General features: G+C 51.1%; 1 protein-coding gene across 1 annotated transcript; it reads right to left on the bottom strand.

Annotated features, from left to right (window-relative positions):
- Positions 1 to 698: 698 nt before the first annotated feature.
- On the bottom strand, positions 699 to 11,392 carry TGM4 (transglutaminase 4). Its single transcript, XM_010289078.1, has 14 exons — positions 11,248 to 11,392; positions 10,179 to 10,358; positions 9,919 to 10,034; positions 9,466 to 9,595; positions 8,697 to 8,815; positions 7,162 to 7,269; positions 6,442 to 6,616; positions 5,787 to 5,925; positions 5,423 to 5,526; positions 4,321 to 4,572; positions 3,300 to 3,647; positions 1,966 to 2,135; positions 1,326 to 1,462; positions 699 to 840 (listed from the first exon to the last, which is right to left on the bottom strand). The coding sequence occupies exons 1-14, from the start codon at positions 11,390 to 11,392 to the stop codon at positions 699 to 701; spliced, it is 2,265 nt and encodes a 754-aa protein (XP_010287380.1).
- Positions 11,393 to 13,487: the final 2,095 nt, after the last annotated feature.

The raw sequence follows: 13,487 nt of genomic DNA on the forward strand, positions 1-13,487 counted from the left end.
CCATCAAGGTCCTATCTGTAATCCAGCAGCATTCGGAGTGGAAAAGGAAGGCTAGAGGTTATTCATCTCTAGGGAAGCACTGGTAATGCTGCTGGAAGTGGTACTTCTTCCAAAAATACCTGAAAACCCCCAAAAGAAATTGTGTGGGATAGGAACAAGTATGAAAAATGGAGGTTGGAGGGTTGGAGGGACTGTGCCAGCTTTGCTCTTTTTGTTGTCTAAAGACAAAAAGAGGCACGTGCCAGTACATTCCCCAGCTTGCTTAAAATGTTTCTGGAGCTGCAGCCGTGGTGCAGTGAGGTCCTTGGGTGGCCTCTGGTGTAGGACCACGGCGCTGCTGGCCCTGGCAGCCAAGGGGCTGCAAAACGCCCCCAGGCTCACACCCACCGCCCCGGCCGAAGCTGGCACCGTTGTGAGCTCTGGTCCCTGGCCTGAGGCCGGAATGTCCCCTCGTTCGGAGCCATCCCAGCCCGGCCATGTCATACAACCCGATGACACAGTCGATTTTAACAGCCTTTATTGAATCACAACACAGCTGTGCCCTTTAGATCAGTTTAATTCCCTTAGCTTAATGGGAATTTTGCTGTTTTACTTTGAGAGCACCACCCAGCTCTCGAGGAGGCAAGAAGTGCCCGAGACACGCAGTGGTGCTACGCATTTAATAAGGCCACCGCTTACACCCCACCGAGGCACCGATCCTACTCGGTGATGGTGATGGTCTTCTCCACAGAGATCCCTTTGATCTGGGTCGAGGTCAGCTTGGCTACCATTTTCTTCTCTCCTAGTCTCGTCGGAGTGCATATTATTTCGGACTTAATGATCCTACCAGGCTGTACATCCCTAAGCAGAAAGAAAAAATAAATAGTCCCAGCATGAGTTATGATTCTTTCAAACCGTTTTGCTTAAAGAAATAGCCACCGCCATGTGTTTAGGGTGGGTGTTCCCCTTCTCCCGTGACCAACGGGCAGCAAGCAGGGCTCAGCACGGCGGCGCTGGCTGGTAGTCCCAGAGATCCTGGGAACCTTCCCCAGGCTTTCCTGTACTGCTGAAACACTAAATTTTGGCTCTGAAGGAAGCAGCTGTGTTCACACTGCCCGGGTAGCACCCAGCATCACCGCAGGAGCGCGGGGAGAGCCCCTGTCGTGCCCAAATGCCCCGAGCACGCCAAGCTCTGCGTGGGTCTTTCTGCCGTGTGGACTGAGTATAGCTTGCAAGGGGCTCTGCTACTCCAAATCCCCTAACGGCTTATTTAAGGGAAATTAAAAAAAAAAAGAAACAAAGCAGAATCCTGCCATGCTCGTTTCATACTGGGCTCATCTCCTTACCCCTCATCAAATGTTGCCATCTTAAATATGCCCAGGCCCTCCACCAGCAGCTTGCAGTTGTCCAGGGGCATGTTCAGCGTATTCTTGAAGATGAAGGCACAGGCAAACTCCTTGTTCAGTTTGGCTGTTTCTGGCATCTGGCAGAGGAGGAGAGAGAGAAACAAACCCAAATGCTGGGGATCAGAGAGGTAATAAAGATGCTGGAGCTGCTGCCAGTTTGCTCCTCACCACCAGCGTGGGGGGGATGACCCCCCATGTCCTTTCCACCCTCCTGTGGCACTGTGTGCTCTGTCCCATCGGCTGTTTTCCCAGCTCTCCTTTCTGGTTTCTCAACACGTTTTTCCTTCAGGAGGTAGAGCTGTGGGGTCAGAGATGGGCCCCATACAAACCGTCCTCTTCCATGCCCTTCCCTTCAACAGCCCCTGCCTGCCCATTTTAGATGAGGCAATAAAATCTTCATTTCATGGCTGCTTTCAACCTTCAAATTAAGGTTGAATAGCCAAATAAATGCCAAGGACCGAGCATCCCCGGAGGCAGCTGTTTGGGAGATCCCCCCCAGGAATGCTAACACCACCATGGTGTTATAGCGAGCAGGGCTTTAACCCTTGTCCCCGAGGAGCCGGGCTGGCAGCTGCCTCACCTGGACAGTGATGGGGGGGTACTCAAAGCTCATCGTCATCTCCTTGGTGAGCTTCTCGTCCGTTCCCTGGACCTCGGCCATGGCCGTGATGTGGATGAGCATTTCGTCTTGCAGCGAGGCCAGCATCTTCATGTACACGTCGGCTGCGATTTTCAGAGGGACCTGCATCTCTGCGGGAGGGAAAACACAACTCGGTGCTTCACCAAATACCCATGAACTGGATGGCAAATTTGGCTCTGGTGGCTGGTGCCCCAGGGTTCAGGATGCGGCGTATTTGCCGAGACCACCCTACTTGTGGCCCGCCCTGGGGTCCCTGCGGGGGGAAGCCACAGCTCGGCGAGTGGTACCGGCTCACGTAGCCCGCAGGACGGGCGGCCGAGCCTGCACCATCTCCCCGCCAAGCCGAATGCCGCCTCAGGCCCACATCTAGCGTCTCAGCAGCCCTCGTCCCCGGCTGCCCCGGCACTCAGGAGGAGGCAGAGGAGCGCGAGGTTGGGTACATTTAGGCCCATGTCCCCTGGGCTTTCTCTGAGGCACCACTTGCTATGAAATTAGCGGCTTTCCTTTCACTTCAGATTTTATCTTAATCGCCTGGACAAACTTCCAGTGGCTCGGAAAAGCCCTAGAGTCAGCAGCACTGAAGCCTGAACATTGCTTTAGCCACAAGGCTTCCTGGCTTCGGGGAATCAAACAAAAAGCCTGTCCTTATCTCTAAAAGTACGTAGCTACCTTTGTGTCCTACCCTGCTGCATTTTGACAGCCAGGGTATGCACAGGAAAACACTCAGCAGGCACTAGCAGCAAAGATTTTTTTTTGCGAGAGTGAGTCACGCTTGGAATGAGCAAGTGCTGTTAATTATTCATGACTCGTTAGTCTCTTCTTTAGCAAATTTCAGTCACGTTGCTGGGGATCAGATGTGCAACCCAGGTCGCTCAAAGATAGGCAATGAAGAGCAAACAGCTCTTGGTATCTGCCAGGCAGGCAGCCACGAGGTTGAAATTTTCTTGGGCCAGGAATTCCAAAAATAACACTCATCAGCATCACCACCAGCTGATCAACATTAGAGTGGCAAGCACAAGAACAAAAAAAGGCTGAAAATTCCAGCCATCTAAATGTTTTGGTCTTCATGTTTTGGTCACCGCTACAGTGGCATCCCAGTCTATAACTGAGACTCCCAAATGTAGTAAGAGAAGTAGGTAGCAAGCAATTTCTGTTCTTCTGCTGTACAGAGCCATGCACTGACCTATAGTGGAGCTGTTGTGAACCAGCTTGAGTGAAACCCCAGACTGCCACAGTAAATAGCCCACAGAACACAGCAAGCTTTCCGTGCCTACCAGATTTGCCTTCAAGCTTGACGGTCTCCTTGACACATCCAAGGCTGGCCTCAGCTTTCCCAGTATAGGACTGCAGTTGGCAGGAGCCAGCAAGATTGACGATCCAGCTCCCAGGAGCAGAGGTCTTCACTGTGATGACTAGTTCAAGGGGCTTGCCAGGATGCAAAGCTTCCTTATTGGTTATCTCAAGCTGGAGCCCCGTCTTGGAGATTGCCTCACACAGGACCTCAGGCTTGGAGTCCACGTCATCCATGGGCACAGTCGCAGCGAAGAATGCACGAGGTGCCATTCCTGGTGGGCGTATGAAGGAGGAAGCTCTCTGCATGGCCCTCCTTTCCTCTTTGGAGCCTGGATGAACACAAAAGGTGGGTGATGATAGCTGTATCTCAGTCTCCTCATCCAGAGCTACCTTCCCTTTATTTATGCCTCTGCTGCTGAGCAGAGAGGATGTCAGGGCATCTCCAGCCTCTGCTCAGGAGGCTCAGTAGACCCTCTTGATTTATGCTACCACTGGATCTAACTGCAGCATTTTAGACTGGAAGAATTTCCTGAAGGATACACTTCTAGAGGATGGATACTCTTAAATTTTTCAGCCTAATATTTTCCCACTCCTCACTGGGAAGGGTTTAGCGGTCTAGCACAACACGGCTGGATCTGAGAACCAGGGGGAGGGAATGTTGGGTTTGTGTTTCCAATATGGTCAGGAGAATGGAAAGACTAAAAGAAGAATGAAGAAATCGAGCAACGGTGAATCCGACCACTAGGTTGGTCACTCTGCCCGTTTCTTTCACTGCCTGCAAGCTTGCTCGCACCTGTCCCTACAGAGCAGCCTATAGGTGTCACTGCGGGCATGAAGATGCCCAGGAGCAGCGCTGCCTCCCCCAGGTCTCAGGGCCTTACACGAGGTTTGCCACTGCAGATACCCCTGTGCTTTTCTCCTGGAGAAAACACGTGTTGTGGGGTGACCTAGACGGCCAGGGGTCCCCTCTTTGGCACTGCTTCAGAGGATGGGGGCGGTCACCTTCGGGGAACTTGTACTGCGCGGTGATGTCTTCCCGCTTGTCCTGCCCCACAGCTTTTGTGCTTATGTTCAAGCCGATGCCTTGGGTCTCCGTGCTAATCCTGGTGTACTTGTCCTTGCCGTTCACCTTCCTGACGACCCAGTAGACTTTGTCAGCATTCACTTCCGCGTACACAAACTTGCTGTCAAAGGGCAAATACACATCCCCTTCTCGGATAGCCTTCAGCGGGCATGGACCACACTGGAAAATACCTAGAAAGCGCATTCAACACCATTTGCGTTTCCAAATATGAGCAGAGCCTCCAATTTTTGTTGCACCCTCAGACCCACTACCAGGGAATTTGGTACAGGGAATTTGTGGCCGTGGTAGTTGACTCTTAATAGTAAATATTTCTCTAACACAGTGATGAACTCCAAAAGCCCCCATGTATCCCATTTTGGGATTCTTATAGATGACAAAGGTCTGGTAAGAGCTTTTATGTGTTTCCCCTCCCTTAAGTAATTTTAAGGTTTGAAAGTCATGGCTCGGTGATGGAGTCAACCGAGTCCAGCCACCTGTGTTTAATCTGGAAATACCCCACTTTCTGCACAGCCTTGAGGATTAATGTTTTCTTTCATGCCTCCAAATACCTTGTATCCGTGCTTGGGAGGGTAGTCACCAACTTTGGCAGTCAATCCTCTCATTTACCAATGAACGGACTCATGACTTCCTCAGGAAAGCTCTACAGAAAGCATCTTTACTGGGGAAAGCTGTGGCACCTCTTAATACAGACTGCTTTGTCCTCAGCTTCACCACAGAAACCAGAGGATGGTGGAAAGAGAAATTAGCTCTGATTTCCAGCTGTGTGCTCTAACCTCTGAAATTACATTCATGTCCCCACAGTGTTCTGCAAGGTTGGTTTTCTGCCTGCCAGGAAATGCCATTCCTCCTGTCCCAGGCTGAGATGGTAGGAGTGAGACCTCCAGCTTTAGGATGAGACTGCCCAGGTGTGTGAAGATGTGCACGGGGTGTTTGTGCTTTGCTGACAGGGGACCATGTTTTTCATATGAAACTCCCAACTCCCTTGGGAGCTGCAGAAGAGCCTTTCTAAGCGAATCCTACCTTGACTTTGCTCCTGAGGGGTTGAATCGATTGCCTGCCAGCCATCAAACCCTGCCGGCAGGTCTGTCCGCTTCATCCAGACGTCATTCCACACGTGGAAGTTCCTGTGTGCATTGGGGTTGGAAAGAAAAGGATTGAGCTGTTACAGCCAGAAGAGTCGTGATCTCCTCCCTTAATCCTTAAGTAAGGGCAGGTTTAATGGGGATTTGCCTGTAACCCTGTGAAACCCCACGCTTCCTCTCTCTCTCTCGGGCAGCAAACCTGAAGCAGTAGGGAAATTCTCGAAAGAATTGCTGGGGCTGGGAAATGTGCCGCTGCGGGGCAGCACGGTAGGGTAGGAAGTGTTAGCCCCCTTTGGCAGTACCAGACGGAGTCGAGGGACATCGAGTTCAGCTTTTCTCCAGATTCGTTCAGGTAAATATCAACTGTCAGGTTCTCCTCCGTATCGTGTGCTGAGCTGAAATTACTCACGCAGCGGGACGGGATCCCCAAGCAGCGCATGACTGCAGCACAGACAGACAAAACACAGGGTCACAAAATCACTCAAGTTGGTGCCTCTGGGGATCATCTCACCTGACCCCTCTGCCCACCCAGGGTCCTCCAGAGCAGGAGGAGGACTGTCCAGACAGCTTTTGAGTATCTCCAATGGTGCATACTCCACAACCTCTCTGGGCAACCTCTGCCAGTGCTCGGTCAGTCACCCTCACAGTGAAAAAAACTTTTTTCCCATGTTCAGACAGAACCTCCTGTGTTTCAGGTTTGTGCCCATCATCTCTGGTCCTGTCACTGGGCACCACTGAGAAGAGCGTGTCTCTATTTGCCCCACTCCCTCCCACTGGGTATTTATAGGCATGGATAAGACCCCTTGAGCCTTCTCTTCTTCAGGCTGAGCAGTCCCGGCTCCCTCAGCCTCTCCCCACGTGATAGCCCCTGCCACCTCTGGCACCCAGAGGCACAGTAATTTGGCTTACTAGCACAGCAATTAGGATATCGGAGAAGGGAGACAGTTCACTGTTTACCTGTAGTGAGGACTCCTGAGAAGACCCAACATTGACCGTAACACACCGGCATCTTCGTTTTGTAATACTTCTGCAAAATTGAGACGCTCCCAATCCAATCCATAGGGGAGGTCCCGTTGCTGTAATTCCCTGACCAGTTCCCCATCAGGACACCGTTGTCATCGTTGGCATTAACCTGTGGTCACACCCATATGCAAAGGAGAAAAATATGGGGATGAGGCTGAATGAGGCTTAAACCCCAGGGTCTCTGCTCACCCTGTGGCTCCCCAGGTGCTCCACAGCCCTGTGGCACCCAGCAAGGCTGCTGGTGCTGGATGGGGGCTCCCCTGGTTGGAAACCCTCCACCAGGATATCTAGAGGTGCACCGCTGCTCAGGGCAGCCAAAATGCACTCTGCATCTTGTATCTTAAACCTCAGGGCTCTAAGAAGGGTCCCGCTAGAGAGACCAGTTGCCCCGCCAAAACACAACCCTTGTGTTGGCCCTGCCGATGTTGAGGAAGGACAACCACCGGGGCAGCTGCAAGCTTTGGAGATGGGGAGATGCTGTATTTTGCCTCTTCCCTTCACCCAAAATGCCTCTGGCTCTTTCCTTGTGGTTTCCCAAAGGAACCCATTTCAGATGCATCCTGAAATGGTGTTCGAGGCCCCAGCGAAAGAAGAGCAAGTAAGAAGGAGGAGGGAAAGCTGGAGGGGCAAAGCATTTCTCCGAGAGAGGCGTACCAAAGCAGACATGGCTCTGGACACAAACACAGGGTCCCTTCTATTGCTCAGCTTGAGTTTGCTGTTGTCCAGCAGATACATGCAGGCGTCCAAGATGAATTCCTCAAACTGTTTTGGAGAGAAAGCGGAGACATTTTTATACGTCGCTCTAAAGCAGAATTTGCTCAATCACCACAAAGTACTTGGAGGAAACTGTCTGACTAGTCCTAACTTCTAAACTTCCTTTACGATATTGAATTTCCAAGCCTATGGGGCTTCCCAAAGCTATTCTCTCCAAAGAGAGGTTTAAATGAAACCCCACCTTGGAAGACAAAAGCCCATCTCAGGTATCCTGCAAACACAGTTGTAACCTGACCCAGCAATCTTTACTCCTGTGAGTAGTCCTAAATCACCTATGTCATCTCCCTGCAGCCCTGCAAATTACTCACAAGAGTAATGAAAATTTAAGAGCGCTACAGATATTCAGTCTATTGACATACGTACAAAATGAACCCGGGGAGGTGGGGGGAAGGTACGTAAATGCAGATTATTATAGCAAAAGATTCCTAATTAGTAATTGCTCATAAAGCTCCCTGAGGTCCAATTCACAGAGATGTCAAACGTCCAATCCAACAAAGCTTGGCAGAATATCAATATCAATTCTCATTGCTTAACAGCAGAATAAATATTAGGATAGGAACAGCCCTATGGACAGTGCCCTTTGGTCCCTTCGTGGAAAAGGCATTAGCACAAGCACTTTTGTTGGGCTATCTGCACCCTGCGCCTTGAGATCGCAGACTTATAAAATATAACAAACAAAAAAGAAAAAAAAAAAACCCCAAGATCCCAACATTTTTTGGTGTGGAAGTCTGTCTGAATAGGGTACAGCATCCTCAGTTTGGGTGCCGGAGTGCTTTCCACCGGGTGCAAACCAACCTGCTCTGGCATCCACCTCTTATCTCTAGCCTGAGCAAGTTTGTCGTACCACTCCACTTGGAGTTATCTCAGAGGCAGCGTGGAGGAACTCCCTTCCTGAGAGGGCGGGCTGATTGTGTCCTGCACCCAACAGTTCACCTCGCAGTCGGTGAAGGCACCACTTGAACGATGACAACCTCTGCCAGTGCTTTTGCCCTGTTTTTTCCCGATCATGATGCAACAGGTAAATAATCAGATTTTTTTCCCGCCCGCCCTCTCCGCGGCTCATGAGCTGGTTACCGACAGCTACTGTGTTGCATGGGAGCGAGGAGGACTCCTTATGGGAATTTTTTCAACCAGAAATATTTTGTTCCCAGTTTCCACGTCCTTTGCCAGGGGCCTCATGGTCTGACGATAAACATGCCATTAAACCCTGTTCTCAAACTGTGGCCTGGGAAAATACTTAAGCATGCAGATTACCCGAAGCAGGTGAGCCCTCCCAGTGAAGCCGGCAGGATTATTCAAGCACTTTGAGCTATTCATCGGCTTAAACTCTTTATAGGTCTGATTCATTGAACCGAACGCCTACGGCAGAAAGAGTGAATAAGGGTAATAACACTGACGGGACAGCTGCGTTTTACCTGCCCGAAATTCCAGGGTCTACCGTATATGTTGTATGCAGACCCAACATAGATGTAGCCTGTATCGTTGAGCACATACTCCTTTCTCTGCGCTTCATCAGCCAGGAAGACGACATCACCTGGAGCAAAAAACCCCTCAGATGTTAGGTGGTTTGCACACACACTACATGAAGTTTTCCTTGAAAGCTAAACTGGGGGAGCCAGTGGTCTGTAACATTCACACCAAATTATGACCATGCAGCACTCGCATTTTTTTTCCTGCCATGGAAGAATTCCTCTAAGACTAAGCTTTATTTTACTCCTGTAGGTCTATTGCTATATGACCACTGTTTTATTTTAGTGAAACACTTCATTCTGAACAAACACTTTAGTGGACTAGGTAGACAGCAGAGGGAACTGGGGGACTGATGCTGGCCAACAACACAGGTTTTTTTGTTTGTTTTTTTTTTTTTACATGGATTTTAAGCCAAGCCAGTCCACTCAGTTAACCTTTGTGCTGGCCTCGGGAAACAGAGAGGGGTGACATAGAGATGCAAATACAGGTGACAGAAAGATGCCCCTTAACCCGGCACCGGGGACTTCCCAGTGAGGAGCTGGCTCATTGCTCTCACCCAGCTTCCTGCTGGCTCTGTGAGGATGAGGCTTGCGGTGTTTTAGGGAGAAAAAACGATGTATGTGGGAAAGAGAGGAGGATAAATGTGAGGAAAAGCTCCCCTGAGGACAATCCCTGTCAGCAGCAATTATTACCCTCAGTCGTGGGACCACTCACCTTCACACCAAGGATTGAACAGAAGGTAGACAGCATTGTTTTCGGGCTTGTAAATGTTAGTCCCAGTCTTCACGTTCACGGTGTATTTTCCTACCAGGGCCATGGGCGAGCTGGTGACAGACAGCAGGCACTGGGGAGGTGACAGGAGAGATGGCATGACAGACCCTCCACGACGGCCACAGGCACGGCACAAGCACGGCACCGCGGGACCGGCACGAGCGCTGAAGCCGGCGGCCACGGGCGGCCGTGCAGGTGGAGAGGGGAAGGCAGCGGGATGGGGCACGTCCTGCGCGTGCAGCGGGGGAGCAATGAATTAAAGAGGGCAAGGCTGCTGCCCACCTAAAATGATAGGGCTAAGGGAAAGCAGGACAGGGGTGTGGGGATTTGCTCTGTAGCTCCCGATGGGCTTGGCACTGCTGCCTTCCGTGCGGGAGCTCTGCCCACGGGCTCTACCTCCTTGCCGCTGCTCTTGACGATGGAGATTTGCCACCCGCTGGAGTCCTGCTTCTGCTTCAGGGAAAATGGCTTCAGCGACAGCAGTGTCCCCGCAGTTTTCATTGGCTTTTTGCCTGGAAACAAACCCAACATGAGATGTGGGAGGCTTGCACGGGTCTGCAATAGCCGCACGGTGCCTGGCGGCAGGAACCCGCAGCCGGAGGCTGCCCGGGCGTCACCCCGAAAAAAAAACACCCGCAGGGGGGGTACCCGCTTACCGATGCCGAAACGCAGCACCAGCTTGTCGGCAGCCTTCAGCTCCCTGCTGAAGCTGAGCTGCAGCCGGAAGGCCTGCCCGCGCCGCACCACCAGGCTCTTGGTGTTGTACGCGTCCGTGTGGTGCTGGCAGGAGTTCTGGCTCTTGAGAAAGTCGATCCCAGTGACTTTCAGGTCGGCCCCTGGAAAGCCATTAGCAGAAAGGGAGAAAGGGAGAAAGAAAAAAAAAAGAGAGATTGGTGGTAAATTGCTCAGTAAGGACAGTTTTCTTCTTCTTAATGCTGTGAGCCATCAAAACATCTAAGTGTCCAGTGATCTAGCACAAGGAAACACGTTGAGGATCACCACAATTAATGGATGGTACAAGAGTTTTTATATAAATATATAAAAAATAGAGTATCATATCATATCACATAATATAATATAGCATAGTATAGTGTATATATACAATATACACAACCATCTAGAACAAATACAACAAATACAATATGATGTAATACAAAATAAATACTTAGTATATGTATATAGAGATATAGAGAGAGACATGTCGCTGGGATGGGTTACAGAGGCTGCTGGTGGTGGGCGTGCTGCAGCAATCCACCCAAAGCAGGGACGAGCGCCTGCGTCGCCCTCCGACTATTCGGCCCCGGGGCTGCTGCAGAGTGCCTCTGCCTCCCTCCCTCGCTGCCCAGGGAGCCCGAGGGATGTTTGGCCTCTGAGGTGGCCCTGGGTGAGTGGGGAACAAGTGGCCTGAGGGAGGTGGCAGCAGCGTGAGGACTTCTGCCCTTGCCGGCAGCCAGGCACCCAGCTGGCATCCCAGCACCCCCGCGCACAGGCAGCCGCCTGCGCGCGCCCTCGGGGCCGCTTCCTCAGCACCCAAAAGGCTGCAAATGGGATCTTACTGCTTCGGCAATCCACGTCTGCTGGCCCACCGCCTGCCCTTGCACGCTGCCAGCTGGCCGGAGGGACAGCAGCCATGAGCCACCTCCACAGCCCACCACAGGCCAGGAAGATGGCATGACTGAAAGTTTTGCTGCAATACTGAAAGTCTGGTTTCTGAGAAAGTCTTACTTGCCTCTCGAAAGTGGAACGGGGACAGTGCGTCTGCATCTGATCGCCGCAGCAGCTGCGAGGCAGCTCCACTCCCCCGGGGCGTCTTGCATGGGAGCCCACCAAAGGTCCTGGCCACCGCAGCACCCCTGTGGGCAGTGCCCATGGTCCTGCCATGTCCCGGAGCCCTATCTCCTTGCCCCCATCTGCTCAGCTGCTTTGCTGCTGGCACCTTGTCGAAGCCAAGGCTATGACAGCAACTTCTGTTTGCTGCATGCCTGCGCCGTGCCAAACACATGGATCATCAGCTCCTTGAGTATTACAAATGGTTCTTCATTATTGCAGGTGTTAAAGCAAGTAGTAATAGTAATAACAGTAGTACAGACAGGTGAAGAAAGCACTGCTTGCCAAGGCACATTCAGAAGTGATGGCCCCCAACTAGCACGGGGCAGCTTAAAAATTAAAGCTCACTGTTGGGACTTTTATCTCAGTGTATTCCCCTCTGGTCAAAGACTAGCCTTACATTAGCATTGAACACATTCTTCACAATTATCAAATAATAATTAACAGTAGCTTTAATTGCTCCTTACAAAACATAGCACACAAAATCAAGCTGGGAGCAAACCGAATGTGCCGAAATCAGGCTCCCCTCAGTTGCTGAGATCCCCAACGTCTCTGGGATGCCAAGGGCCTGGGAAGTGGGGCTCTTCAGGACACTGAAGCTGATTCATTGTATTTCCCCCTCAAAAGTTAGTTCCAAATAATATCACAACAGTCATTAATCAACCTCTTATGGAAATTTTTCATTAATCAACCTCTTACAAAAAACCTCTTACTCACATATTCTGCATATGTGAATCTTTGCAAGGGTTTTTTTTTTCCCCCAAGGACTTGGTTTCTCCTACAACTTAAGTAACCAAAGGAAGGTCTGGGGATGGGAGCTGTAAAGCCGGAGCATGCCAGAATGTGGCCGAGCTATATTTCTAAGCACCTGACCTGTCTTGTACCTGCCCATTAAATATCCTTAAAGGATAAATACCACGTAAACAGTAGGGAGTATCAATACCTCAAAAAGACTTGGCTCATGAGTGATTCAGCTGAAGACACGGGAGAGTCAGGAAATCTAAGATGGCTTATGGTGACTTAGAAATTAGCAAGTCAAAGGCATAATGGTTGAAGGGATTAATTCACCAAATGTCTTGACAGGTTTGCATGGTAACAGGCAACCGTGTTAACTTGAGTACCAACAAGAGCCATCCCTAACATCCACCTGGCTGAAACCTGCTGGTAGCTGCTGGGGCATGAGAGATGCCGCAGGCAGGGCCGGATCCAGTGCAGGCTGAAATCAGTTCCACGCTTCCCACTGTCACCTGCGCCGGGCAAAGACCGCAGCCTTGAGCCAACTGAACTGACCGCCGTGGATCCCCACCGGCTTACTGCCTCCGTGTATTTCTTCTTAGTAACTATATAAGCTGTAGTTATCTTAATTACATAACAGTTATCAGTGGTACAGCAAATAGACTTAAAATTGACCATCGCCTTTTGTTAAATGATTTAATTTTTGAGTGCATTTTGTTTGCTTGCTGCCAGCCAGACGCCAACCTCGGGCTGACATTTTGTGCAACAGGGTGGGGGGTGTGCGGGGTGTGTATGTCAAAAATTTCAGCTGAAATTGCTTAACCCTCTTCAGAAGGATGAAGGGGAAGTATGTCTTCCTCAGCATTAACAAGTTTCCAGCCACCAAAACTGCTTAACCTTTTTCTTTACAGAAACCCTGGTGCTGGGCTGAGAAGAAAACAGCCCTGGTGATGGGAGAGGTCTGCGGAGGAATGTGGGAGCTGAATGCATAGGATGGATGTGGAAAAGGGCCCTGGGGAATCCATCCTTCCAGCACTTCCTGACTTAGGAACTGCATTTCCATCCCCCCTTATTTCTGGACATCACCGATGTTGAGGATGCAGAGAGAAAAACCGCAAAGAACAGCTGCCTTGGAATATGCCCTACAGTGCAGAGCGCGGTGTCAAAGACCTGTCCCCACGCAGCGCTGCCCGTCAATCGCGCCGCACTTGTTCCTCTGCAAACACACCCCCGATACCCTCTGATCCGGCTGGCACGGTGTCCCGCACCGAGAAACGCCGCAGAGCGAGATGGCGGCCGACCCATCGCCGCATCTGAGGGGGCTTGGCCGCAGCCCACCCTCCCCGGGCAGCCCCCGCGTGCCGCTTTCGGCTTCCCGCTCTGCCTCCTGCCCAGGGCACGGG

This window comes from Phaethon lepturus, unplaced genomic scaffold, assembly GCF_000687285.1.
Source record: "Phaethon lepturus isolate BGI_N335 unplaced genomic scaffold, ASM68728v1 scaffold19766, whole genome shotgun sequence".
NCBI classification, from domain to species: domain Eukaryota; kingdom Metazoa; phylum Chordata; class Aves; order Phaethontiformes; family Phaethontidae; genus Phaethon; species Phaethon lepturus.

Coding starts and splice junctions, on each gene's coding strand:
- TGM4 (XM_010289078.1), bottom strand. CDS start 11,392: ATGGGCACTGCCCACAGGGGTGCTGCGGTGGCCAGGACCTTTGGTGGG. Junction 10,035..10,178: donor GGTGCTGCGTTTCGGCATCG/GTAAGCGGGTAC, acceptor GTTTGTTTCCAG/GCAAAAAGCCAATGAAAACT. Junction 2,136..3,299: donor CAAGCTTGAAGGCAAATCTG/GTAGGCACGGAA, acceptor TCCCTCCCGCAG/AGATGCAGGTCCCTCTGAAA.